Genomic DNA, 25,505 nt, shown 5'->3' with positions numbered 1-25,505 from the left:
GTCATTGAAACTGCGACGCTGGCAAATGACGTCAACTCAGGTGGACACCAAATGGCGCACTTTATGTGGACTCGTGGCCTTAAATTGGGCGTGCTCTCTAGGGTGTCCTATCTGTCATTTTTAGGCTTCGAAGTGTGCTAATCAGTGCCCCCCGTTGCATGTTGTACACTGCAGCAGGCTTCACGCACTTTACCAATACAGAAGTCCTTGGGAAAGAGCAATCAGACCAATCAAACGATGGAAGGGAGGAGTTCACACTGAATACACAAAATACGACTTGGGTGCATCCTCGTGGTCTCACGTCAAGGGTCCCTAAGGTCAGCTTTCCATGATGTCATCACTCTGAGGAAGTCCACAAGTCCAGAGTGTGCAATTTGGGACAGGGCCTAATGCTGAGTTCCTTCGCGTCATTTTTCGCGTGCGTTTGGTTGTGAGACGTAGTTTGCGGACTGGGACAAAGTTTTCTGCGATTCTTCCTATGGTAAAGTCATGCAGTGTGAAACCCCCTGTCGCCAATCCATCATGCAGTCTGAAAACAGCAGCGACTGAACGCTACCCCCAGATAGTCACACAGTGTGAAAAGATCTGTGACCTGACTAGTTTGAAAATCATGACGTCTGAACTCTGCATTAGCAGCGCATCTTTGGCGTGACGGCTGCACTTAGTGGAGTAATGTTAAAGTTTCTTGTTATAGAAATAAAGCTCTATAATCTTTTATAACCAATTTGTCTGTGTCCATTGCATTTCGTGACATTCTACTTCCACTTTGGTTTAAGCCATGGGTCTTCAACCGGGGGTCCGCGGCCCCCAGGGGGTCAGTGACGGAACTGCAGGGGGTCCGCCAAATGATGTTCATCAACAAGCTATTTTTTGCTTAAAACGTAAAATATATGTACAAAACGTTACATGTCCCCTTTAAGTTGTGCACGTGCGTGGCCGCATAGGTTTGAAAAGTAATCATAAAACAGGTCAATCTTATGTGTGTCTTTCTTTCAGAATGTCATTTTAGAATCAGTGCGACGTGTTGTCTCATCTATATTTCTGAACTTGGACGGGTGTTTCACGCGGTTCAGATTTAAAGCGCTAATTCAAGAGGCAAATGACACCACACCGCGTCTGCATTTTTAACTGTGACAAAACTATCGCTCGCATTTAAAAATTAATGAAACGCGCGCCGTGATGGTGCTTTGTGCAAGACTCATAGTCAGGTTGAAATCTGCCTCTCAAATAGTTTCCCCAAAGAGATGCGCTTGGACTCGTTGCATGTTGTTCTCCTGAGTCTGATATGAAGCTATACAGAAAATAAACCTGCATTACTTAAACTCGTGACAATGATGATAAACGAGAAAGGCAACAGACCTCAGAATTATAAAGTAGCACAACTTTTATCCCCACCAGTATAGACCGTCTTTGTGCCATTCACCATGATCAGTCTTCTTTATAAACTGAAAGCTCTTGTCCAATTCACAGTAAAATTAAAATATATTACACTGCAAATACCTTAAAATAATATAATAATATTATTATTATTATTATTATTATTATTATTATTATTATTATTATTATATTAATATAAAAACTAAATCTACTTTAACAAAAAAATTATGCATTTTAATATAGTATGGCTGTGTGACAATATGGTTTGTTTCTATTTATAAAACAGTTCCAGTCCTTGATTCTGATCGGTCATCAGTTGTACTTTACTCCACTTTGCGTTGTGCCTTATACGAAAAGGCAGCCTCTCGTACCTTACTGCTTACTTAAATATCTTTGTTTTACACATTTAGTATTAGGGGGTCCCTGCTCCATGCCTCTCTAATCTAAGGGGTCCCCGACCCAAAAAACGTTGAAGACCCCTGGTTTAAGCTGTTCCAGATCAGTATGTCTACATTGAATTGTTTCGCCAAGTGTTTCGTGTAAATGCTGATATCGAATACAAGTCGCTTTTAAAAGATGATGTCAAAAATCGTCAAAAAAATCTGATGTAGTCAACAAATCGGAATTGGGCATCAAGATCTGCAGTGTAAATCCAGCCTTAGACACATTATAAAGAAATACTAATATCATTAGGTCAGTATAAATACAATAGAAGTCCCCTCAACCATACCAAAACAAATGTGCATGAATGTGTTTGTACAGACTCTCTTTAATTGATGAAGCTCTTTCACTGGATGAACCATTAATTGAAGATTATGATGATGATGATGATCATGATGATGATGAAGACTCTGAGATAAGCATCATTCTGGTGAGTTTAACCCACTACAGGATCATGACATTTAAACCACATCAACATATTCATGTTCCTCTGTTCTTCTGCAGCCTTCCACACGCGGCTCTGCCAGCTATCTGGAGGATTTATTTGAATGAAACCAAAAGAGTGCAATATGTTTTATTGCAGATGTTTAGTTCAGTTGTGTCATCTGTATCTCTGCCCACTTCCCTGTGTCAGATTCTGATTGGTTCACAGTAAAATAGGACATCAGATGCACTTACAAATAAAGAGAATACTTTATAGAGTTAATTTTCATGATGGTTATATAAGTGCTAAAGTTGTTTACAGTCTGTTATAAAGAAGTTTACAGTTTAAATAAAGCATTTTTCTGTTCATTCATGTTCTCATCTCTATCTTTTCTTCAACAGATTACACACACCAGTAGATTTAAGTTATCCATGAAGGCAAATTCATTTGCAGGACAGAAGCAAGTTTTTTATATTTAAATGTTTTGTATGTTTCTCACCACACATGTGATAGATCTTCCAGTTTGCACCCAATAATTGTACACTTTGTTTTATTATATAGGGGCGGTTTCCCAGACAGGGTTTAGATTAATCCAGGACTAGGTATTGGTTATATTAGAAGATTAAAATAGTTTTTACAAACACAATACTGGTGGACATCTTGAGACAAAATAATGACACTAATATATGTTAAGATACGTCAATGCAAAATGTCATTTCCAAGTAATCCTGCAACTTTTGATTAGATTTTTCAGGTGTGTTTGATTAGGGTTGGAGCTAAACTTTGCAGGACAGTGGCCCTCCAGGACCAGGAAAGAAGAGGAGAAATGTGCAATACAAACGTATGTGTGCAGTTATTATGTCGCTCATCTCATAGGATAATTTGCTTTGGGTCCTGATAACACAGGGTTCATTTTATGATAATGAATGAAGATCTGTATGTTTTACCATTATGTGTGTTTGTCTGTATGTATATAAAAATAAACTAACATTTACATTTGACTTAAACATAATGACGTCATCACCATCACTGCATTTATTTGCTCTCTCGACTGATTTAATGTTCCATTAGAGTTACACAAACACTGAAACACTTAAAGTGTCACAATTACTCAAACACATCTACAACATTAACACACGCGCACACACACAATGCTCATGTTATGTAAAGTATTAAAACCCTTTATTTAGTCAGAACCAAAGGCTGTTTTAGTGTGTGTGTGTGTGTGTGTGTGTGTGTGCGCATGCCTGTGTGTGCACGTGTGTGTATGTTCCCACCGTGTGTGTGTGTGCGCAGATGTGTGTGGGCGTGTGCGTGTGTTTGTCTGTGTGGATGCGTGCATGTGCATTATAGGTGTATTCCTGATATGACGACACCTATATTTGTCCAAAGACATGCATGGTTTGCAGAGAGGGCAATCCCAGAATGCATTACGGTAATGTCTCAGTAATGTCTAATTTATTCAATACTAAACAATTTGGATGCAGAAATAAAATGCACTACATAACCACTTTATGTGAGGAGCTTATGATCACTTTAAGGTTTTTGTTTACATCTGTGCAGGCAGGAGAGAGGAAGACAGTTAACCAGTACCTGGCTTGTTATTCTCATGATATCTGTGATCTGATCTAATCAGACGTCCTCTCAGGCATCAGATTGTGTCACCAAAAGCAATCACAGCCCGGTTGTACTTCTATAAAACTACAATCACATCTTTCCTGTAAGTGGTTTTGTTGTTGGACCTGAATCTAAAGTAAAATGTTTCTTGTTAACAATGTGTTTGTTTGTTTGCCCTGCTGACTGATGTTACAGATAAATCGTGTGCAAAAGTACCGTAACGTCTTTACAGCAATATTACAGTCATTTTTCTGCCTTGCTGAACGACTTTGACGTCAGTGGAGGTCAGGTGTTTTTTTATATAATGTAATAGTCCAGGTCGTTCTTAGAAAGCATCTTATGTTCGTATCTGACTGTTTGTCAACTGTGGGCCCTTGAATGTCACAAACATTGACAAAGACACTTAAAAGGTTCTTTATGCCATAGAAAAAAAACATTTAGTCTAAGGTTATTTTGGGGGGGGGGTTAAAGTGCATATATTTCATTGCTAAAAACTAGGGGGGGGGGTTAAAGTGCATATATTTCATTTCTAAAAACTAGGGGGGGGGGTTAAAGTGCATATATTTCATTGCTAAAAACTATGTTAATTTGTGTATTTGGTATAATACAATGTGTTTGCATGGTTTGTGGTTAAAAACACATTTTCCAACATACTGTAAATTTTTGTAGCTTTCAGATAATCTCTATATTACTAAAACACACGGATTTTGAATACCTCTGATGTCAGCAGGAAATGTGACGCTCCTTACCATGTTTAAAACATTCGGTCACAATGCAATACTAACCGGAGTTAACTTACAGGCTGTGAGTCTTAAGACAACAGTGGATACATTTAGTTTTTTTCCCAGACAGCAAGGTAATTGTGAAATGGGCTTATGTTTGTTAATTGCATTTCGGAGACAATTGCTTCACAAACAAGGCCCAGTTCGATGCTGGATTTTCCAATTGTTAACAACTGAGTGATGGAGTGGTCCCAAGGTTAAAAGACCCCGTTCACGAGTCAGAACCACAGGGGGTAAGTAAATCAAAATTTAATCTCAAGTGTTGTTTGCAATTGGCACATCAGTGCATATAATGTAAACAACATGAACATATAGCTCTGGTTTACTCTTAACTCTTTATCTCCTCCAACCGTACGCTTTCAAGGGTTCTGCCCCTTTCAGAAAAAACTGAACGGCTGTTCTGTCTTTTATTAATACACAAAATACTTTTTGGACATATGAAGGATGAAAACTACTCTATAGACACAAGATTAACATGAGATTAGTAGAAACTCTGTGTTTTATTTGATCTTTAAAATCTATTTCTTTCATACTTGAATGGAACCATTAGCCAAAAATGGTTTATCTATGGAATCATGAGGCATCTTTACTTTACGAGATGTTAAACTCAAGAATGAGATGTTCTGGTTGATAACATTCGCTTGTAAATAACACATCATTAGTTACTTCCAGTAATCCACTGTTAAACATTGTTAATGGATAATTGAAAGAAAAAAGTGTGTTTGAAGTCCACACGGCCATAGCTGAACAAACACTCGCTGTACAAACCAAATTTAATTTACACCACTGGTGTGCCAGATAAAATGTCTTCTGCTTCTCTTACTCATGTCTTAAATCCATTATTTCCCCCTCCCTTTCTCTCTCTCTCTCTCTCTCTTCCTCTCTCTCTCTCTGTCAATGGAAGTCATGAGAGAAGATCAGAGTTCAGGTTAATTATTGATCAAAGGTCCATCTTCCAGCAGTCAGAGATCTTCAGTGTTTATATGTCTTGACAAATACAACGGTCTGCGCTTTATTAATGATATTTGGCTTCATATTTTTTCCCAGAGGTCCAGTATGATCTCCTGTGATGGGCGAGTGTTTGTTTCAGCTGTTTGACCAGATTTGGCTCTGATTCTTTATTTACCATGTTGTGTTTCCACTCATACGTCTGTCTCTTGTCTTTAACTTTGCCGTTGAGTTTGTGGAGCACAGCTGAATGTGTCCAGAGAAAACCACACCGACTGTGGCTTCAGCCCCTCAACCAGAGTCACTTTCAGTCTGGAAGCTTACCCAGCGGTTTCCTTTGGGGTGTCGCGTCTTCGGCGTTCCCTACTGAAGGTTCCTGGGATGCGGACGGGAAGGGAGAGTCTGTGTGGGACCGCTTTACCCATCGTTCCAGCATCGATGGCGGCCGTGTGGATACAGCAGATGTGTCCAGTGACAGTTATGTTCAATGGGAAGAGGATGTAAAATCAGTTCAGTATCTGGGAGTAAATTTCTATGCTTTTTCCATCTCATGGGCAAGAATTTTTCCAGATGGCAACGCAACATCCGAACCTAACCGGGCTGGAGTTGAACATTACCGGCGTTTGATCAGAAAGTTAAAGGAGCTTGGTGTGGAACCTGTGGTGACGCTGCATCACTGGGATTTACCACAAAAACTGCAGGAGCGATTTGGAGGCTGGCTGAACCCAAACATGGCAGATATTTTTGCAGAATATGCAGCGTTTTGTTTCAGAACATTTGGTGGAGACGTTCGGTACTGGCTCACGTTGCACAACCCGTTTCTGTTGGCCATTCAGGGTTACGGTACTGGGGCTCACGCCCCGGGTGTGACCGGAGAGCCCGCTGACCCCTTCATTGCTGCACATAACCTCATCAGGGTGAGTTTGGGTTGAAGAGGTCAGAGGTGAGCGGTAGGGTTCCCTTTCAGCTGACAAAAGCATACATGGAAAATTAATGAAGCCTGATTTGTACTGAATGGACCGTGTTCAACATTAATTCTGTCTTTACGTACATTTCAGGAAAACAATCCAGGTAATTTTAAGCCTAAAATCAAATCATGTAGTCGTTTTGGCACATTTTTGACATTAATGATCATCATGAAATTATGAAAATGACATCACAGTGCAAAAACTGTAGGTCCTTAAGAAAAATATAATTGGTTAAATTATTTCTGTTTGTTTTGACAGATTTTTATTATGTATTTATCAATGTTTTAATTTTACACAGAAGTCAGAAGAATAAAAAATAAACTACATTGCACAGTGTCATCAAAGTTTATATAAGAAAAAAGTAAAATTTTTAAATTCCTATCATTTTAAATTCTCTGTTATCCTTTAACCATAAGATGTGTTATGCACTTTTATTGCATAATAATATAATAAAAGTATTTTATATAACTCATTACTAGTACAGTTTCGAGATATAAACACACAGAGGTCATTATTATTCTTCTGTTTATTTTTTCATTGTTTTTTCATTTTTAATTGTTATATTACAGATGAACAATAACAACATACTTAAATTAAGTAACTATAGATTGCAAGATTATGCCTGTATAGTGCGTGCATGTGTCTACTAAATCTGTATTTTGTGGACAAACTTGTACCCAAAACCTTTTGGGAATGTCCTCATAAAAACGCTATAACAATATAGTATGAAGGTGTTTTTTACTGTAAAAATTTATTTTAGGGTTAGACTGTGGTTAAGTTATAGTATTTCAATTTGTGCTCTATAAAAACAAAAGTAGTCTATGGAATGTACTTATTTAGATAAGGGTTGCAAAATTCTGGGAATTTTCATGGCTATAAACTTTCCATTGGAATTAACAGAAATATACGTGAATGTAACTGCAATATATTGGAATTAATGGGAATAATCTGGGAATTAATTGGAATAAACTGGGATTACTAAAGGGACATTGAGGCCACACACCCTGCTTGTACTTACATTCACATAACATGCACAAATCATTTCTTCTACATTCTGCTAGCCAGTTTCAGAATTACTGCACAACCCAAAAGTTTGGACACATTACTATTTTTAATGTTTTTGAAAGAAGTCTCTCATGTTCATCAAGACTACATTTATTTGATCAAATATTCTTCAGGAATCATTAATATTAGAATGATTTCTGAAGGATTTTTGATCAAATAAATCCAGGTTTGATTATTTATCAGGGTTCTTTTAAATTTGTATATTTATATAAATTTCTCTACTTTCCAAATAGTTCTCATAAATTCCCATTTAGTTTCCAATGCAGAATTTTTCCAAAATTCTCCAGATTAAGTTCCCATGGATAGTTTTTGAAAATTTACAAAAAACTTTGCAACCCTAATTTAGATAGATAAGTAAACATCTCTGTTTGCTTCCGTCTATAAAAAGCTATTGCAAAAAATATATAAAATCCTTTAACAGTGAAATAAATGATCTGTACCGTATTTTCTGGACTATAAGCCGCTCCAGAGTATAAGCCACATCATTCAAAAATGCGTCATTAAAGCAACACTATGTAGTTTTTTTACCTTTAAATAATGTCTCTAAAATTATTTCAGTGATAGAACAACTTTAAACTGGACAAATTGTACTGTTGCTGCAACCTGAGCAGCCTCCTAGCTGCTACAACCACACTCTGAAAGTGGCAGTGGAGGGTAGGAAACACAGCCCCGCCCCTCCCCCTGCCTGCAGAAGAGTGTCTGATACCAGGCACTGTTGCGCTTTTCAACCACATGGGGGAGCTGTAAGTCATTTTTACATGGAAACTACATAGTGTTGCTTTAAAACAAAATAACATATGTAAGTCGCAGTGGATTATACATCGCGTTTGTTTAGAAAATTATTTCACAAAATCCAATCCGAAGAACAGACATTTAATCTGGAAAGGCAAGTTATTCAATTAAACAATAGCTGACAGAAAAGCAGGCTGAATAGATGTTTGTACGTTAAAGTAATATTATCAGTTATTTAAACGATAAACCATAGCAAACAGAACTTACCTGGAAGGTTGAATAGGTTAAATTAACCGAACAAGCCAACTAGCGTGAAGTTCACATACTCGTCATTCCACATCACTGAATTCATTGAATTACATAAATACAGGAGCAGCATATGGCGGACTCTTGCGGCTGTAGACGGTAATGTTGTCTCTTGCCTCATAAATGTCAAAATAAATTCATACTGACTTACAAAGGCGCACCTGACTGTAAGACGCAGCACCAGCCAAGTTATGAAAAAAACACAACTTATAGTCTGAAAAATACGGTAATTTTTTACATAGAATTATTTCGTAAAGAATGTCAACATGTCGTTATCGGTCAGTCAATGCTGCCTCTTTGTTTAAAACTGATCAATATCATTAAGTTTCTGTGGATTTGTTTGATAATTTGCTCATATGTATTAACAGGCTCATGCTAAAGCTTGGCACATTTACGACAAACAATTCAGAGCCCACCAGGGCGGTCAGGTCTCCATCACTCTGGGATCTCAATGGGTGGAGCCTTTTCACGGTCATGCCACATCAGCCAATGTGGAGCTCTGTCAGAAATCCATGGAGGCTGTGATCGGTTGGTTTGCAGAGCCGATACACGGCAGTGGAGATTATCCTGCATCCCTTAAGGCGTCCAATCGTGGGGTTATTCCTGAGTTCAGCCTGGAGGAAAGGATCTGGGTGAGGGGCACTGCAGACTTTTTCTCCTTGGCTTTTGGTCCAGAAACGTTGAGAGTGGTCAAAGGATTGGCCTGGTTTGGTCAGAAGGTGACCCCGGACTTGAGGAGTGTTCTGGTGTGGGTTCAGCAGGAGTACGGTGATCCGCGGGTTGTGGTGGCAGCGAGCGGATGGTTCTCTAACGCTTCTGTCGGGGTCGATGACACTGTGGCCATTTATGTTCTGAAGACGTTCATCATGCAGGTGTTGAAAGGTGTGCATGCATGCTTGTGTGTGTGTGTGGTTGATAACTAAAGCATTCCTCTTAACTCTTTCCCTTTATCTCTTTATCAATTAAGAGAAAACGCTACTCTGCCAATGACAAGTTTTTACGGCAATCCATAATTCTGCTATTATCCACTAGGTGTCGCTCTTATACAACTTAAAAAACACTGAAGCATCCACTGATCCAAAAACATTAAAACTCTGTGTATGTTTTGATCATTGTTATGAATCTGATCTCTAAGAAAAGTCCTTCACAAAAATGCAATTATCTCAGCTCTCTTTGCTTACAATTTGGCATTTTTAGAGAAACATACCCATATTTGAGAAGTGATAAAAAGAGAACAACTGAAGATAGGATGACATCTGTTTTTTAAGCAGAAGATTTGTTCTTAAATTTGATATATTATATGTTTATATGTATATCGTTATTGGGGAAAGAGTTAATCCAAACAAGTTTTATAAATTGTGTTTGTTGTTGTTTCTTTGATCTTTGCGCAACTGGAGACTGAATTAAGTTAGAAACATACAACGGCATATTTTTATCGCAACATTTCCATTTGTGTTTGTGTAGCCATTTCCATAGACAGCGTGAAGGTGTTTGGATACGCAGCCTGGAGTCTGGTTGATGGATTTGAATGGAATCATGGTTACAGCATGCGTAAGGGACTTTTCTACATCGACTTTAGCCAAACACAGCGACAGAGACTCCCAAAGACCAGTGCTCACTTCTACAGACAGATCATCTTGTCCAGCAATGACACGCAAAATATTAAGGGACAATTTCCATGCGACTTCCAGTTTGGTGTGGCTGACTCAATACTACAGGTGATAACTTTTCACAAATACTTTTATTTATACGGCAGAATGATTTCTGCGGTATGAATGCTTTATTCTGACTGGTTAAGAAATGTTCCACAGGTGTTAATTATTTTTTTGTAAAACGCACACCTAACCTGTCAAATATTACTAATTTCAACTAATTGTTGGATTGTTTTACACGTTTTTTTTTGTTTTTTTTTGACAAATGTTCCAGGTTATGGGTTTTCAAACGTTTTAGTCAGCTGAATCCTCTTAATCATTTACTTGAAGTGCCCCTAAGGTTTTAAGTAAATATTTAAATAATTTAATTGCACATTTGCAAGTTTCAAAAACATTTATTTTTCATCCATTTTAAAGTTTTTAACAGTAGTATTTTAAATCATTATTGTTATTATTACCTGTCATTAGATGTCAATCTGTTAATTTTCTTTTATTGGTACACAAAACGTATCTGTCCATTTGCCTTCAGTTTTCTGATATATTGTAGTGTTGTTACATGCAGATTAAACTAAATATATATTTTTAGTAATGCTGCATGCACACCAAACGTGAAGCATTGTGTTCCTCGCTCTAGATTACCAGTGGGATTTAACTTTGTGTCATGCGAATTTGTAGCTTAAGTTGAACATTTTCAAGACGCATTTGAGGCGCAAAGCGTGTATTTTCGCCGCAATCGTGCCACCCAATTTGCGTCATTCACATTGCCCTGCACAAGATTGCGTCTATTCGCATCTTTGCATTGACTTTGTATGTAATCTACTCATGCAAAACAAAAATACGCGTTTGGTGTGTACACCACATAAGTGTATTATTTACATTTTTTAACTCACAAACCCCCTGCAATTCTCCTGTAAGCCACAAGAGGTTTGCGAACCCCAGTTTGTGAATGTTTCTTCATTATTTTTCATTATGTGATTGTTTCTGTGGCTCCATTAGTAGTTAACCATTGTGTTAACACCGCAAAAGTCATGGGTTCAGGTTATAGATATAGATTGAATGCACTGTAATTCACTTGTGTTTTTTTTAAACTTTTAGTTTCATTTATTTCTCTCTTTTGTCTCCAGGTGCGTTTGCATCCATTTTCACCACAGTTCATTGACCCTCATCTGTACCGCTGGAATTACTCTGGTGATGGAGCCCTCAAACCTGTGGCCGGCATCGTTCTTCACACCCGACCAGCGCAGTGTACGGACTTCTTGTACATTCAACACCACCTCTCCCTCGTAAGAGACACGGCGGCGTCGCATTACCGGTTTGCGCTGGACTGGTCCCAGCTCGTGCCCAGTGGTGACCTCTCGTCTGTGGATCCTGAAAAGCTGAGATTTTACAGGTGTTTGCTGAGCGAGATCAGGAGCAGGGGAATCCAACCAGTCGTGACGTTGTACCACCCCAGTTACAGGTCACCCTCGCTGGGCTTGCCCGATCCGTTGTACGCTAATGGTGGCTGGAGAAATTACAGCACTGTGGAGACATTTATCAAGTACGCTGTTTTCTGTTATCGTGAATTTGGCGCACTGGTATCGACGTGGATAACCATTAATGAGCCAAACCGTCTGATGGAAACATACGGCGGAAGCGCTGAGGACAGGCGAACGACAGCGCGACACCTGTTACTAGCACACGCGAAGGCCTGGCACGTTTACGACGAAAGTTTCCGCCAGAAACACAGAGGGACGGTTAGCTTTGCGCTTCACGCTGATTGGGCCGAACCATACAATCCTTTCTTGGAAGCTCACAAAAGTGCCGCTCAACGCTTTTTGTTTTTTGAACTAGGACGTTTTCTTGATCCTTTCATTGGTGGAGATCCTGATATAAAGGAGGGTAACGTCACATCTCAGTTTCTGATTGGCTTCACCGATGATGAGAAGGAGGAGCTAAAAGGAGCACTGGATTTCATTGCTCTGAATCACTTCACAACACGTTTAGTGTCACCGCTGCACCCTCAGTCACCACAAAACCCAAACCCACAGAACCAGGACCACGGCTGCTCTCTGATGCGTGACAAGACCTTGCCATCATCACCGATGGAACAGGCCATAGCACCCTGGGGCCTCCGCAGGATGCTGAGCTGGATGAAGAATCGCTATGGTAACGCTCTCCCAATCATCATCACAGCGTCAGGGGTTGATGACCAAGCGGCCTACGATGATCAACTAAGACAGAGTTATATCAGGAACTACCTGCAGGAGGCACTGAAAGGTGAGCTTACTTAATGTAAAGCTATCCAACAAAGTGTGCATATATTGACTTATTTACTTTAATAAAGTCTTCAGTGATTTACTTATCTGCTGATACAATATAGGAACTAATCATTGATTCATTAGCAAGACGTTTAAGTTTTTTGTTTGATTAGGATGCCCTGTGGTGTTTTATTTGTATTTATTATCAAACAGATATTAAGCATTATTATATAACATTAAGCATTTGATTCATTTTAAAGCAGTAAATGATAAATCTCAATAATTCTCAGTTTTTAATGTTCATGTACACCTTTTTCATAGTTCACTATACCATATGTAGCAGTGAATGATAAAGACTGAATAACATGGAAGTACTTTGTGCAAAAATAGACCTTCAAGATCATGTCAAGGCCATATATTATACCTCACATCCTGTCGAATCTCCTGCCTCAAAGCGTTAAAGTTCAGAGATCATTGTGATAATGCGTTTTAAAGACATGTACGTTTTTTAATAGACTCAGAATGTAGTAAAACTACAGTATATAGGAGCATTGCATGAAAACATCTGCATTATCTGCAGAGGAAGCTCAAAGGTCTTCATGTCAATCAGTGAGTGTTTATGAGTGAACTTTGAGGTGCTCATGTGGAGATCATGTGAAGATTGAATGATCTTTTACAGGCTTTGATAAGAGCAACATGGATTTGATTTAAATTAATATTTTATATACAGTGTAATACTGTCTAATTCAAATTATGTATATAGAGGGCCTTATGTAATTTACATTTTCCCAAATTCGTTTTATTTATTTTCTGAAGTTCTTCTTCAGGTATTGTCGGTGTTAAGTGTGACCTCTCTTGGCACTTAACACATCTTGAGTGTTTTTGAGCAGAAAGAAGTAAAAAGACGAATTTCTTTAAAATTAGAAATTGGGATTTAATTTTATTTAGGTTTAAAGGTGCAGTGTGTAAATTTTAGCGGCATCTAGTGGTGAGGTTGCGAATTGCAACCAACGGCTTAGTCCACTGCTCACCCCTTGCTTTTGAAACACAGAGAAGCTGCCACCAGACAAACATGCCATCGTCGGAGATAACTTAGTAAAAAAAATTGTCCTTTAAGGGCTTCTGTACAAAAATGGCGGCACAAAATGGCGACATCCATGTAAGGGGACCCTCTTTGTATATAGATAAAAAGGTCTCGTTCTAAGGTAATAAACACATAACGGTTCATTATGAAAGGTCTTTATACAACCCTGATCATATAGTTTTGTATATTATTTTGCATTTCTTTTAAGAGATCCTTCTAAAAATTACACACTGCACCTTTAAGAGATCCTGCAGTTTCTTGCTATTGCTCAAGTGGAAGGGGAGTTTACCCTAAAAACTTGACACATCAGTTTACATTTTTATACAGTTTTTAATACTATATTCACATTTCCTGTATTTTCTGGATGTATTCTATTAAAGAGACTGTATTATACTGTACTATAACATTGCAAAAACAACAAATCTAACTCTGGCATAATGGTCTAAGACTTTGGCACATTACTGTGTATGTATGTATATATATATATATGTGTACATGTGTGTATATATATATATATATACAGACCGCAAAATCACTTAAGATGCAACTAGATACATTGCAAATGATGAAAGTCAGAATGTACAAATGAAGAAATTAAACACACATCAGGGGCGCTGTGATGCATGTGACTGACGCATTTGGCTTTTTAGGTCCAAGTACAGGGGACACAAGTTTGAATGTAAAACACAGTCGTTTTGCATGTCGTCGTTTATCAAATTCATCTTTCGTGCAACCATGCAGTATTTCTGAATGCCGCGATTAAGCAGCTTTAAAGCGAAGATATATTTGATGAAAACATAAGACCATAGGATGCCTGACCATCATGCCAACACTTTAACTCTTTCACCACCATTGACGAGATATCTCGTCAATTAAGAGAAAACGCTTCCCCGCCAATGACGAGATTTCCTGTCTTTCCGCAGTACCGCTATTATCCACCAGGTGGCGCCCTTCCGCAACTTTTTAAACCCGGAAGTATTGCCCCATGGCAAGCTGCTGCATGTCCGTGTCTGTTTTAAAGATCCCTCTGAATGGGATCTCTATGAAAAGTCCGTCACAAAAATGGAATTATCTCTGCTTTTTGCTCAAAATGTGGTGTTTTTGCAGAAACCTACCCATATTCAAAAGCTGATTACAAAAGAACTACTGAAGGTAGGATGAAAAGTTTTTTTTTTTTGAAAGCAGAGGGTCTGTTCTTTCATTTGGTATATTGTATGTTTATATATTTAAAGAAGAAAATTTTCTGGAAAGCATTAACCTTTGGTGAAAATCATGAAAAACGCTGGCGCTGGCTGGCAACTTTTTTTTAAAACGCTGGCGGTGAAAGAGTTAATGACATTGATTGCATTCAAGTACCATGGCCTCCCTTTTGCATTGATAACAGCTTCCACGCCTCTTGAAAGACTCAAACACAAACGTTTTACTCACACTCACCTACAGGAGACAGTAAAGTCACTTTCTCTAACTTTACATCAATGCTCCAGATTTAACCTAAAATAACTTTCATTTAATGGGCGCCAAGATCAAGTTTGGCAGGCAATATAATAAACATTTATGCATTTGGCAGACGTTTTTATCCACTTACAGTGCATTGCAATGTATACATTTTTATCAGTATGTGTTTTCCCTGGGTTTGAACCCATGGCCTTTTGAGTTGCTAACGCAAAGCTCTGCCACTGAGCTGTGCAGGAGTACAGTTAATAAAACATGTAAGAGTCCTTTTAAATACACTTAAGTATCTCTCTCTCTCTCTCTCTCTCTCTCTGAGCAGCTTATGAGTTGGATGGTGTCAATCTAAAAGGGTTTTACCTTTGGAAACTTCAGGACAGACATGATCCTCAGTTCGGTCTCTTTAAGTCAGCTGCTCATCACTCACAACCCAAAGCCTCGGTTAACCTTTACCGTGACATCATCAGGCACCGTGGCTTCCCACCTGCCGGTGACCGCGGACCGTCTTGCCAGCGCACGGACAGCAGCCCGAGCTGTGGGATTTGCATGCAGATCGCAGAGAACAAATCCCTGCTGTTTTTCAGCGTGTGTCTTTCAGTCAGCCTGTCCTTCATCATCATCATCACCATCTGTGTGGTGAAGAAGAGGAGGAGGACAGCACAGAGACCCTGCACTCGACAGAGAACGATGGCACATCTGCACCATTAAACTAACTGACTACTGTAAGACAGGTGTTTGTGTGGGTTGGTATATGTGGTTTACGGGCATGAATAGTGTATAATGACATGTTTACTATGCTATAAACATGGTTTACAGCTTTAAAAGCATACTAAATGGTAGTGTTTCATAATTTAAAGCCTGAAAACAGGTTTTTGTGATGGTTGGGGTTCGGGACTGTCAGGGGAATAGAATATACAGTTTGTACAGCATAAAATGCATTGCCTCTATGGGATTGTCCCCGTAAACCACATATGCCAACGTGTGTGTGCGTGCGTGCGTGCATTTAAAGACAAACAAAGAATCAAATTCCTGCAATGAGACACATTTTATATTTTGTATGATTATAAGATGCTGCTCAATGTTTCTCAGTATTGTCATTTATCTGTAGTAAAGAGAGAAATGTTGCTTTTATTGTATGTTTATTTGTAATTCACTTTATTGTATATTTGTGAATATTTTGTGATGTCAAAAACAATTAAAGATAAATTTTGTTGAATAGTACAGTGGTGCTTTCAATAACAGATATGACCTAAATATAATGACATCAGATCTTTAATATGATGGGTTAACATGAGAACAGTGAGCAGTGTATATGGAAAGATTCACTGGACAGAAGATACATTTACACAATTGTAAGGAATAATTGACAAAGGCCACTGAATTATAATAAGAAAGTAATGCACACACGAGGTGGTGATGCGGCTCGAAGCGGAGTGCCGTTACACAGCAGGTGTGCATTATTTTAAAATAATTCAAGTCAATTATTCCGCTTATATTTAAGACATTTGACAAGTTAGGTGTGCGGTTATCGAAAAATAATGCATATCCGTGGAACGTTTCGCAACCAATCAGAATACAGCATTCAACAGACCCGTGGTATAAGCAACTATAATAATCACACAGTATGGTAAATTTAATGCATTTCAGATTGAATTCATTTATTTGAAAAAAAAAACTTCTTCAAAAATGTTACTTCAGAGTACATGTGTGAATTTTAAAGCATTTTCATCTAGATTGGATTTTATATAGTTTTTGGGGTATGACTCATTTCAGGCTTGTAATTTAGAAGCAGGTTTATCCCTGAAATTAACCCAGGGTTATGAAACCTTGCTAGCCCTGGTTTTGTGGGGTTAAACCCGCATTGCGGTGCCAAACGCATGCAGTGTTGAATGAAGCAGGGTTATAATGTTATGACCCAAATTAAACCCAGCTGAAGCAGCTCATCAAGGTGTTCAGGGTTCCCTGATAATTACAGTCAGGTTTATGAGCTGGGTTTCAGACACCTGACCAGGGTTATCTCTTAAACCCTGGTTAACAGTGTGAAACGGATAACACAGGATTCCATTAACCTGGGGTTTAGAATAACCCGGGGTTAACTATTTCCATTGTGAAAAGCTCTAATGTGTGCAGTTCTGCTTGGATACATCCATTAGCACTCTTTTATATAGTTAACTATGAGACATGCACTGTGTTGTGAGTAGTAAACAAGTGAATGAGTCAGTGGTTATAAATAAATACATGTATAAACTGAAAGTCAACACAAAAATAACTAAATATCTTGAGTGACCCAGGGTTGCTCTTTAAGCTCCACATTGTTAAACATTTGGCAACCAGTCTGGAGTGATCAACAGCGTTCGGTCTCACCCTACATGACTCAGAAATCAAATGTTTAAGATGATCTGTTTCCACTTGAACAATACTGTTAGACCTGGGCCCTGACAGTCAACATTAATAAAACTAAAATGATCACCTGATGTTTCGTTCATCACACTGATAAATGTTTTACAGTCAATTATATTATTTAAAAAAAATGACATCACTCATTGGGAAACTTTATAAAATGCTGTTTCATTTGACACTTAAGAGAGATTTCAGAACTGTACACAGTGACAGATAAAAACGAGCGTCACTAGCAACATTGGGCTCTATGGTAGAATAGGAAGTTGGGTCCTCTACGACAACCATGTTACTAGAAATAAAAATAATCTTTGGGAGCCCCAATGGCCTGAGCACTTAGATTTGCCCCCCCCCTCCTTTGTGACACCTACTCGGTGGACTCAAGCTCACTGTATAGAGAAGGGCAGATGGCTGCCATAGGAGGAGACGTTGTGTCCACACTGTGACCAAATCCAGCCTGCACTTTCTAACAGGATGATGCACACAGAGATTCAGAGACAATCTTCTACCCAAAACTAAAGTCCATAAACAAGACGGCCAATCAAGCAATGAGAAGTACACAGTTGATAGTACCCATTGAATACCATCGTATTTGTTTTTCCTATGGAAGTCAATGCTTACCATTAGTTGAGTGTTTACCGTCATTTATCAAAATATCTTTTCTTGAGTTCATCAGAAAAATAAATCATAGAGGTTTAAAACAACATGAGGATGAGAAAATGATGACAGAATTTAAAGTTTTAGGTGAACTATCCCATCAGCTTTTTGTTCTCTTTATATCTGTTTCTATAACTTACTGTTTCACTTTAGTTTTTGCACTATTAACTTTTATTTGCACGATTTTGTTGGCGCGTGCGTGCGTGAGAGAGAGAGAGAGAGAGAGAGAGAGAGAGAGAGAGAGAGAGAGAGAGAGAGAGAGGTGTGTGTGTGTGTGTGTTTGGGTTTGTTGGTGGTGATGTTGGCGAATGAACAGCATGGCAAACATCGCGGTCCAGCGGATCAAACGGGAGTTTAAAGAGGTGTTAAAAAGCGAAGAGGTGCGTAATCCACACACGTGCATGTTGTCTGTCATCTGACAGCTGTCAATCATTCTTTATGACGCACACATGCGCATTACATCATGTGCAACAATAAACAGACATATCAGCGGTAAATCTGAATCAGACCGCGCAGACTCGTGCATGTATTTCATCGTGACGACTTTCATGTGTGTTCACTCGTTTAGCGGTATATTATGGGTTGTTTGTTCATTCCAGGCCGAACCACAGTTTAAACTGAGTCCAAACCCGAACTCACATGAGACCTGCGGCCTTTAAGTGTGTTTACTGAATGAGTTCTGGTTTAATTCACGTGTTTATTGGGTGTCTGAGGTGGGTTTGTGTGGTGTTGTTTTAATAAAGACCTGTGTGTTTGATTAGCCGCGTGCTAACTAAAGGCCACTGCTCGATAAACACTCACACACATACACACATATATACAATGTTATAAAAACCAAGCACGCATTACATAAATCAGAAACATTATAAACATCAGATTATTTTCCCGCCAGTTTTATTAGTCTAGTATGAGGGGTTTGTGAACTTTCAGGTTTGTTGTTCTCTGTTAGCCGGGTAGCATCGACAGACAGAGACACGATTATTATTATATCCATGATTATTATAAATGCATGCTTTTCTAAATGATCATTTATGACACAACATTAATGTTTATTCTGTATAAATCGTGTGTGTGATGGTGTTTAATATTACACTTTAAATGCTATAGATATAAAAGTAACATCTGTACATTTCAATCTCATTTTAAACAAGAGTTTATCTTTAAAACAGTCTTTCTGAGATCTTTATTTTAAGATGTTAAAGTGTGCTGTCTAGTAAGAGTAAGTTAGTGAAGTTAGATGTAAGTTACTATGGTAACATCATCATACGGTACATGCATGATATAATTATAGACCACAGATCCTCTTTCTTTATAATAACATGAACTGATGAATCAAAGACTAACCTGCCATGTTGTTTTATTTACACAGACGAGTAAAAATCAGATTAAAGTGGATTTAGTGGATGAGAATTTCACAGAGCTGAAGGGTGAGATAGCAGGACCACCAGACACGCCGTATGAAGGTAGAAACACAATCCTATTTAATAGACAAATAAATAATCTCACATCTGCTCCTCATATACACCACCACACTGTGTTCATGTGGCAGATCACCCTAATGAAAGACCTACGCTCGTTGGCTGGTTTTAGGTTGTTAAGATTGTGTACCAGGCTGGTTTTAGAGGGGTTTTGGACACCAGCTTGACCAGGCTGGAAGCTTGGCTGGTTTTAGCCTGTTTAAGATGGACGTAACTGGTTTAAGGTGGTCCTCCCAGCCTGGCCAAGCTGGTGGGTCAGATAGTTTTAGCCTCTGGGTCAGATGGTCTCCCATCCTGACCAGTTTATACCAGCTTGACCAGCTAAAAAGTAGCCAAAACCCCTCAAGAACCAGCCTACTACATCAGCTAAAACCAGGCTTAGAGGCAGGATTTTCAGGCGGGTGTGAAAGGACAAACAGCAGATGTTTTTATGTTGTTTTTTTACACAAAATGTTTGTACACAAAATACAAGTTTGAAAAGTTGTTGTGTGATGTGTTAAACTCATCTAATACAAATACATTCAATCTTTATTCATGCATTTGACAGACCCTTTTAGCACTGTTAACACGATGCTCCACCACTGAGCTATACAGGAGACTCATAAACAACATATTGTGTTTATGTATTGCTCATTATGACTGCTGTGTGCGTACGGTATATTGGGATTCATTGTTACTCTTATAATTCAATTTACCAGCAAATGTGTGATTATAAACACCCAAAACATCCCATAGAGATGTAAAAGTAGATTCTGTGTATTGTTTTAATGATTTTGCTGTTTTGTAGGTGGCAGATATCAGCTAGAAATTAAAATTCCAGAAACATATCCATTCAATCCACCAAAGGTGAGTAAAGACCTGTAAATCAGATCCTGGTTGAACTGTTAGACGACCAACTATTAAATCACACCAACTTATTCTCATCCAACCAGAGGATGATCTGTCATATATCTACAATCTTACTCATGTTTTCTCATTTTCATTGTTGATATTTATTTTTTTCGTGTGTGTGTGTACATCTAAGGGCTTAAATGTTGTTAACAATATAATAAATAATATATATAAGTAAAATAGTATCTCCTGTGGTAATACTGAATGTGTATCATACACTGGGTGTGAAATTTCAATCTGACACCTGAATTGAAGTTTGTGTAGCGTCTGCGTTCATACTGTAAGTGAATGACAGCTTTGAACCTGATGCTGTTTCAGGTTCGGTTTATAACAAAGATCTGGCATCCCAACATCAGCTCAGTAACAGGGGCGATATGTCTGGATATCCTAAAGGACCAGTGGTAAGAGCTCACTGTGTCACTCAAAATCACAAACTCTTAACTTTCTGAACATCTGTCACTCAATGTCGTGTGTCTGTGTTTGTCAGGGCAGCGGCTATGACCCTCAGAACAGTTTTATTGTCACTTCAGGCTCTTCTGGCTGCGGCAGAACCCGACGATCCACAGGACGCAGTAGTTGCCAATCAGGTGTGTGTGTGTTTGTGTGTGTGTCATGATTTAGTACAAATCCATACATTAATACAGTCACATTTATATGTACAAACATCTAGATTTATATTTTCTATTGTCTATGGCAGCCCATAGAAACGTACATAGGAAATTTATGAAATTAGGTACACTGATAGAGGACAGTCCAAATAATTAACACAGCAAATTTGGAGCCTCCGTCTCAAAAAAGCATGGATAAGCTTTTCTGCATCTGATGCAGACAGCATATGGCATATTTTTGAGATATTTCTAAGATGGAAGAATGCTGTGCGGCAGACGTTGGAGATATGACTATCGAAAGATAGATTGCTGTCAAACATTACGCCTAAATTCTTAACCGTGGAAGATGGCACCACCGTGCAGCCATCTATGGGCAACTTGTAATCTGACATAATTAATTAATATCGATATCGATTGATTACATACGATCTAAACAAGGCTAACGCCTGACCACTGATGCCAACTTAGTTTTCTAGTCTACTGAGTAGGATTCTGTGATCTATTGTGTCAAAGGCTGCACTAAGGTCTAGTAATATAAGGATTGAGATTTCACCACGATCGGATGTTAATAGGAGGTCATTTGTAACTCTAAGCAGCGCTGTTTCTGTGCTATGGTGGGGCCTGAATCCTGATTGGAACATTTCATATGTATTATTATTCGCTATGAATGTGCGTAGCTGGCTTGCCACTACTTTTTCTAATCGTTCTGATCCTAAAAAGTCCTAAAAACGAAATTCCTCTAAATCCTTGGCTCATGACGATTCCCTTATGCTTAGCATGCAAAAATCTCAATTAGCATTATTCCGATCGACTCGAAACCACCATAGAAAACAATACAATCGCTTCTGAAAAAAAACCTCTATTGATGTCACATTAAAATTTCCATCGTAATGGCCAAAAATGGCAAAAAAAAAGAAAAGTTACAGTCATATTTGCTGTGTTTTTAGAGATTTTTTCACCAGATTTGATAAGCTGCGATGGGAAAATGCTTATTTTTGCTTGAACTACTGCAAACTTGCATCTAAAATCATAAATCATCATGGATTATTCCTTTCATGGCTTGGAGTATAATCATTGGTGAATGCCAATTCACTCCCTAGCAGTTGTTTTGCAAGTACTATATCTCCGCATCAGAACATCAGAGAAATGAGGGAAAGGCTCTTTTTGACTTCAGTATTGTTGCTTGCAGACATCTTTTATATATATAAAATTGTTATTTATGAATGGTTCTGCTTGATCTTTACACACAGATCAATAGCATACAACACAATAACCCCTTTCACACAGCGCATTGCTAATCCTTTTTGTGTAAACAATCTCAGGATCTTTTTCGGAATGGGGATCTACAGTAATAAAATGTACAGATCAGTACTAGAACGTGTCCTACGTGAACAAAAGGCAGGAATGATGTGTGAAGACGTGTGTCATCACATTAACAGTTATCAGGCAACTCTTTGACTGGGGTGTTAGTTGCAGATCAACGTTTGCTACAAATAAAAATGTTTGCAAACTGGAATGAAGCAGCGATCAGCTGAGATCATTCGTCTGCTTAATGGAACGATACGGCATGCGCTAGTTCATAATCAAATCAGAAAAAAATGCAAGCAGGGTTTCTCAAAAGAGAAGTCACAGAACATAAGCAAACTTAAGACGCTGTGGAAAATATTCCACCAAGTGAACATTTACAACTACATATCACATTCTCATGTCACGTGTCTTTACACACATGTGTGTGAATGCATACGTGGATTCCAGAAAGTCACTGGCAGTGTGAATAAACCAAAATCAAAGACTTTATCAGTGTATTTTCCAGAATCTCTATGTGATCATTTGGAGTTTGGTTGTCGAGTCTCTCGTGCTAACCTCATTAATGAAGTAATTAAAGCTGATTTCAGATCAGTGCTGTGCTCTATATAATTTGTTGTGTTTCTCGTCTGGCAGTATAAACAGAATCCAGACATGTTCAAGCAGACGGCTCGACTCTGGTCACATGTTTACGCAGGAGCTCCGGTCTCCAGTCCAGACTACACGCGCAAAATAGACGAACTCTGTGCTATGGGCTTTGATAAAGTGAGTAGACCAAAAAAACAACAGGGTGTCAATATTTGAAGAGTTCAGATGCAAAACCCTAAGTGCGTCTTTTAATGTTTTCTTGTTTATGAGCATTTTTTATTAGACTCTTATGTTTAGGTTTAATCATTTCACTTTGATGGCAATGGAAATGTTATTAGTCAGTCACTGAAACAAATGTCACTTCATTGTTATTTAACACATTGACTGTCATTTGAGTTGCCAAACTCTCTATTAGTGACACGAATGAAGCCTTAAAGGGACATTACACTTTTTTTTTTAAATATGCTCATTTTCCAGCTCTCCTTTTTACCATTTTGGAATCCATTTAGCTGATCTCTGTGTCTGGCACTATCACTTTTATCATAGCTTAGCATAATCCATTGAATCTGATTAGACCATTAGCATCATGCTAAAAAATAACAAAGAGTTTTGTTTCCTTTTGTAGATATTTTTCCTAGTTAAAACTTGACTCTTTTGTAGTTACATTGTGTACTAAGACCGGCAGAAAATTAAAAGTTGTGATTTTCTAGGCAGATATGGCTATGAACTATACTCTCATTCTGGCGTAATATTCAAGGGCTTTGCTGCCGTAACATGGCCGCAGTAGGCGTAGAGATATTACGCACTGCTCGAAAATAATCCCCTTGGTTACTTTCAATAGCAGGGGATTATTTTCAGGCATTGCATAATATCACTAATAATAATAATATCTTTCTCCTCACAGAACGCAGTAATAGCGGCATTGTCGTCAAAATCCTGGGACGTGGAGACGGCGACAGAACTGTTGCTAAGCAACTGAGTCCAACCTGAGGGGCCAAAGCACCTTATCTGACACCTCCATCCATACTTTCATTCACCTGCTCATCCTCAGTCTATACATCCTTCATCTCTCTCTCTCTCTCTCTCTCTCTCATCTCTTGTTCATCATTTTACCATTTCTTAAAAAAATATTTCCCCCACAAATGAAAATTCGGTTATCATCGACTCTCATCCGGTTCAAAACAGTGAAAGTCGATGTTTATTTATACTGACTGCTCTCTCTATCATTACTCTCAAATCTAATTGGTTATCACGTATGCTCGGACTTGCTGTGCTGTGATTGGTCACTTGATACACAGGAGTAATTTGAAACCTTGTGCGACTTTAAATGGTCTTTTTAAAGCTAAATTTATGGTAAATTAGTTATGGCGTATAAATCACTCTTCACTTTTATTGAAGTATAGAAAACAAAACCTGTTGTGCTCCACGGATGAAAGTCTGGTACAGCGTGAGGCCGAGTGAATGGTAAGAGGGCTTAAATTATTCGTTTCATTTATGTCGGAGACGACTTCTGCTCTCTCTTTCATTCTCATGATTTTCATTGGTTTACTGGTTTTGTTTTTGTGGACTTTCTCTCCACTTCTCTCTAATAATCTTCATCAGAACTGTCGAACAAATTCTAGCCCCGCCTCCAGCTCACGTAACCAATCAGCACTGTGGATTTTCTCCATCCTGCACAATCTTTTCTCCTCCCTATTATTCAGTAAACCTTTTAGATGAATGAAATGGTCATTTGACTCGTACGGAGTAGATATTAACACAATCAGTCCTGGAGAAACACACACACACACACACACCTGCTCAATATATCAAGAGTTCATCTGTAAATAAAAAGCTATTAAAGTCTGTATAAATGAAAGCAATGTGGCAATTATTTATTACTGCTTTGTGAAGTAGTGAAATAAACACTAGTTTCATGGCCGAGCACATGATGTTTGAATCATCTATACTTTAAAAACTCACTCAAGTGCTTTGAAAGTTATTTATTTATTTTTTTGAAGTGCCTTGAAATACGCAGCTTCGTTTGATGAGTTGCTGTAATCTGTTCTAGACCCCGTCGTCATTTCAACCCAATTGAAACCGTCAGCTCTCATTTAACTATTAAAACAGATCAAAAAGGTATCATTTTAATTCTTAAAGATAAAATATTACAAAAATGAAGGATATTTTGAATAAAAATAAAGAACAGACCTCAAGAAGCCTATTTAAAACGACAAGCCCACATTTACAAGTATCTGTGTAACTGCTCAAATTAGTTGTTTTGGATTTTTGAACAAATTTGTACTTGAAACTGGAAATAATCAGTAAGGAGATTTTACATGTAAATGGTGTTGTAATTTCACTTCATGACCGCTAGATGGCAGTAAAAACCTTTAACTTCTAAATAAAGATTCAAGATTTTTTTATTTGTTATATGCATATACAACCTATATGTAAGGCTTTATATAAGTCTAAAGCATTGCATTACTCTGATTAACCTCCATTCCAATCACTTCA

At 38.2% G+C, this 25,505-nt stretch overlaps 3 protein-coding genes across 3 annotated transcripts in view; all 3 read left to right on the top strand.

Annotated features, from left to right (window-relative positions):
• LOC135720308 (cohesin subunit SA-1) overlaps window positions 1-2,587 on the top strand; it is a 30,945-nt gene extending 28,358 nt beyond the window's left edge. The window contains exons 31-32 of the mRNA XM_065242353.2: window positions 2,140-2,248; window positions 2,323-2,587. Coding sequence (XP_065098425.1) covers window positions 2,140-2,248; window positions 2,323-2,370 — 157 coding nt within the window. The 3' untranslated portion in view covers window positions 2,371-2,587. The remainder of the gene's footprint in view (window positions 1-2,139; window positions 2,249-2,322) is intronic.
• A 1,863-nt stretch (window positions 2,588-4,450) lies between these two features.
• klb (klotho beta) lies at window positions 4,451-16,253 on the top strand. Its single transcript, XM_065241766.2, has 5 exons — window positions 4,451-6,506; window positions 9,029-9,542; window positions 10,125-10,378; window positions 11,437-12,571; window positions 15,408-16,253. The coding sequence occupies exons 1-5, from the start codon at window positions 5,769-5,771 to the stop codon at window positions 15,791-15,793; spliced, it is 3,027 nt and encodes a 1,008-aa protein (XP_065097838.1). The 5' UTR covers window positions 4,451-5,768; the 3' UTR covers window positions 15,794-16,253.
• A 2,115-nt stretch (window positions 16,254-18,368) lies between these two features.
• Window positions 18,369-24,932, top strand: LOC135720301 (ubiquitin-conjugating enzyme E2 K-like). The gene is made up of 7 exons (XM_065242339.2): window positions 18,369-18,519; window positions 19,509-19,602; window positions 20,405-20,463; window positions 20,827-20,909; window positions 20,996-21,095; window positions 23,058-23,186; window positions 23,914-24,932. Exons 1-7 carry the CDS (start codon window positions 18,448-18,450, stop codon window positions 23,986-23,988), a joined length of 612 nt encoding a protein of 203 aa, XP_065098411.1. The 5' UTR covers window positions 18,369-18,447; the 3' UTR covers window positions 23,989-24,932.
• Window positions 24,933-25,505: the final 573 nt, after the last annotated feature.

Source organism: Paramisgurnus dabryanus, chromosome 16 (genome assembly GCF_030506205.2).
Source record: "Paramisgurnus dabryanus chromosome 16, PD_genome_1.1, whole genome shotgun sequence".
Lineage (NCBI taxonomy): Eukaryota > Metazoa > Chordata > Actinopteri > Cypriniformes > Cobitidae > Paramisgurnus > Paramisgurnus dabryanus.
Note: the sequence above shows the minus strand (reverse complement) of the source record. Positions and strands in the feature narration are given on the sequence as shown.

Bases quoted from the DNA above. Each gene is read 5' to 3' on its own strand.
- klb (XM_065241766.2), top strand. From the start codon at position 5,769: ATGTTGTGTTTCCACTCATACGTCTGTCTCTTGTCTTTAACTTTGCCG. The intron at 6,507-9,028 runs GTGAGTTTGGGT...ATGTATTAACAG, and splicing joins CTGCACATAACCTCATCAGG to GCTCATGCTAAAGCTTGGCA. The intron at 12,572-15,407 runs GTGAGCTTACTT...CTCTCTGAGCAG, and splicing joins CCTGCAGGAGGCACTGAAAG to CTTATGAGTTGGATGGTGTC.
- LOC135720301 (XM_065242339.2), top strand. From the start codon at position 18,448: ATGAACAGCATGGCAAACATCGCGGTCCAGCGGATCAAACGGGAGTTT. The intron at 20,910-20,995 runs GTAAGAGCTCAC...TGTGTTTGTCAG, and splicing joins GATATCCTAAAGGACCAGTG to GGCAGCGGCTATGACCCTCA. The intron at 23,187-23,913 runs GTGAGTAGACCA...TTCTCCTCACAG, and splicing joins GTGCTATGGGCTTTGATAAA to AACGCAGTAATAGCGGCATT.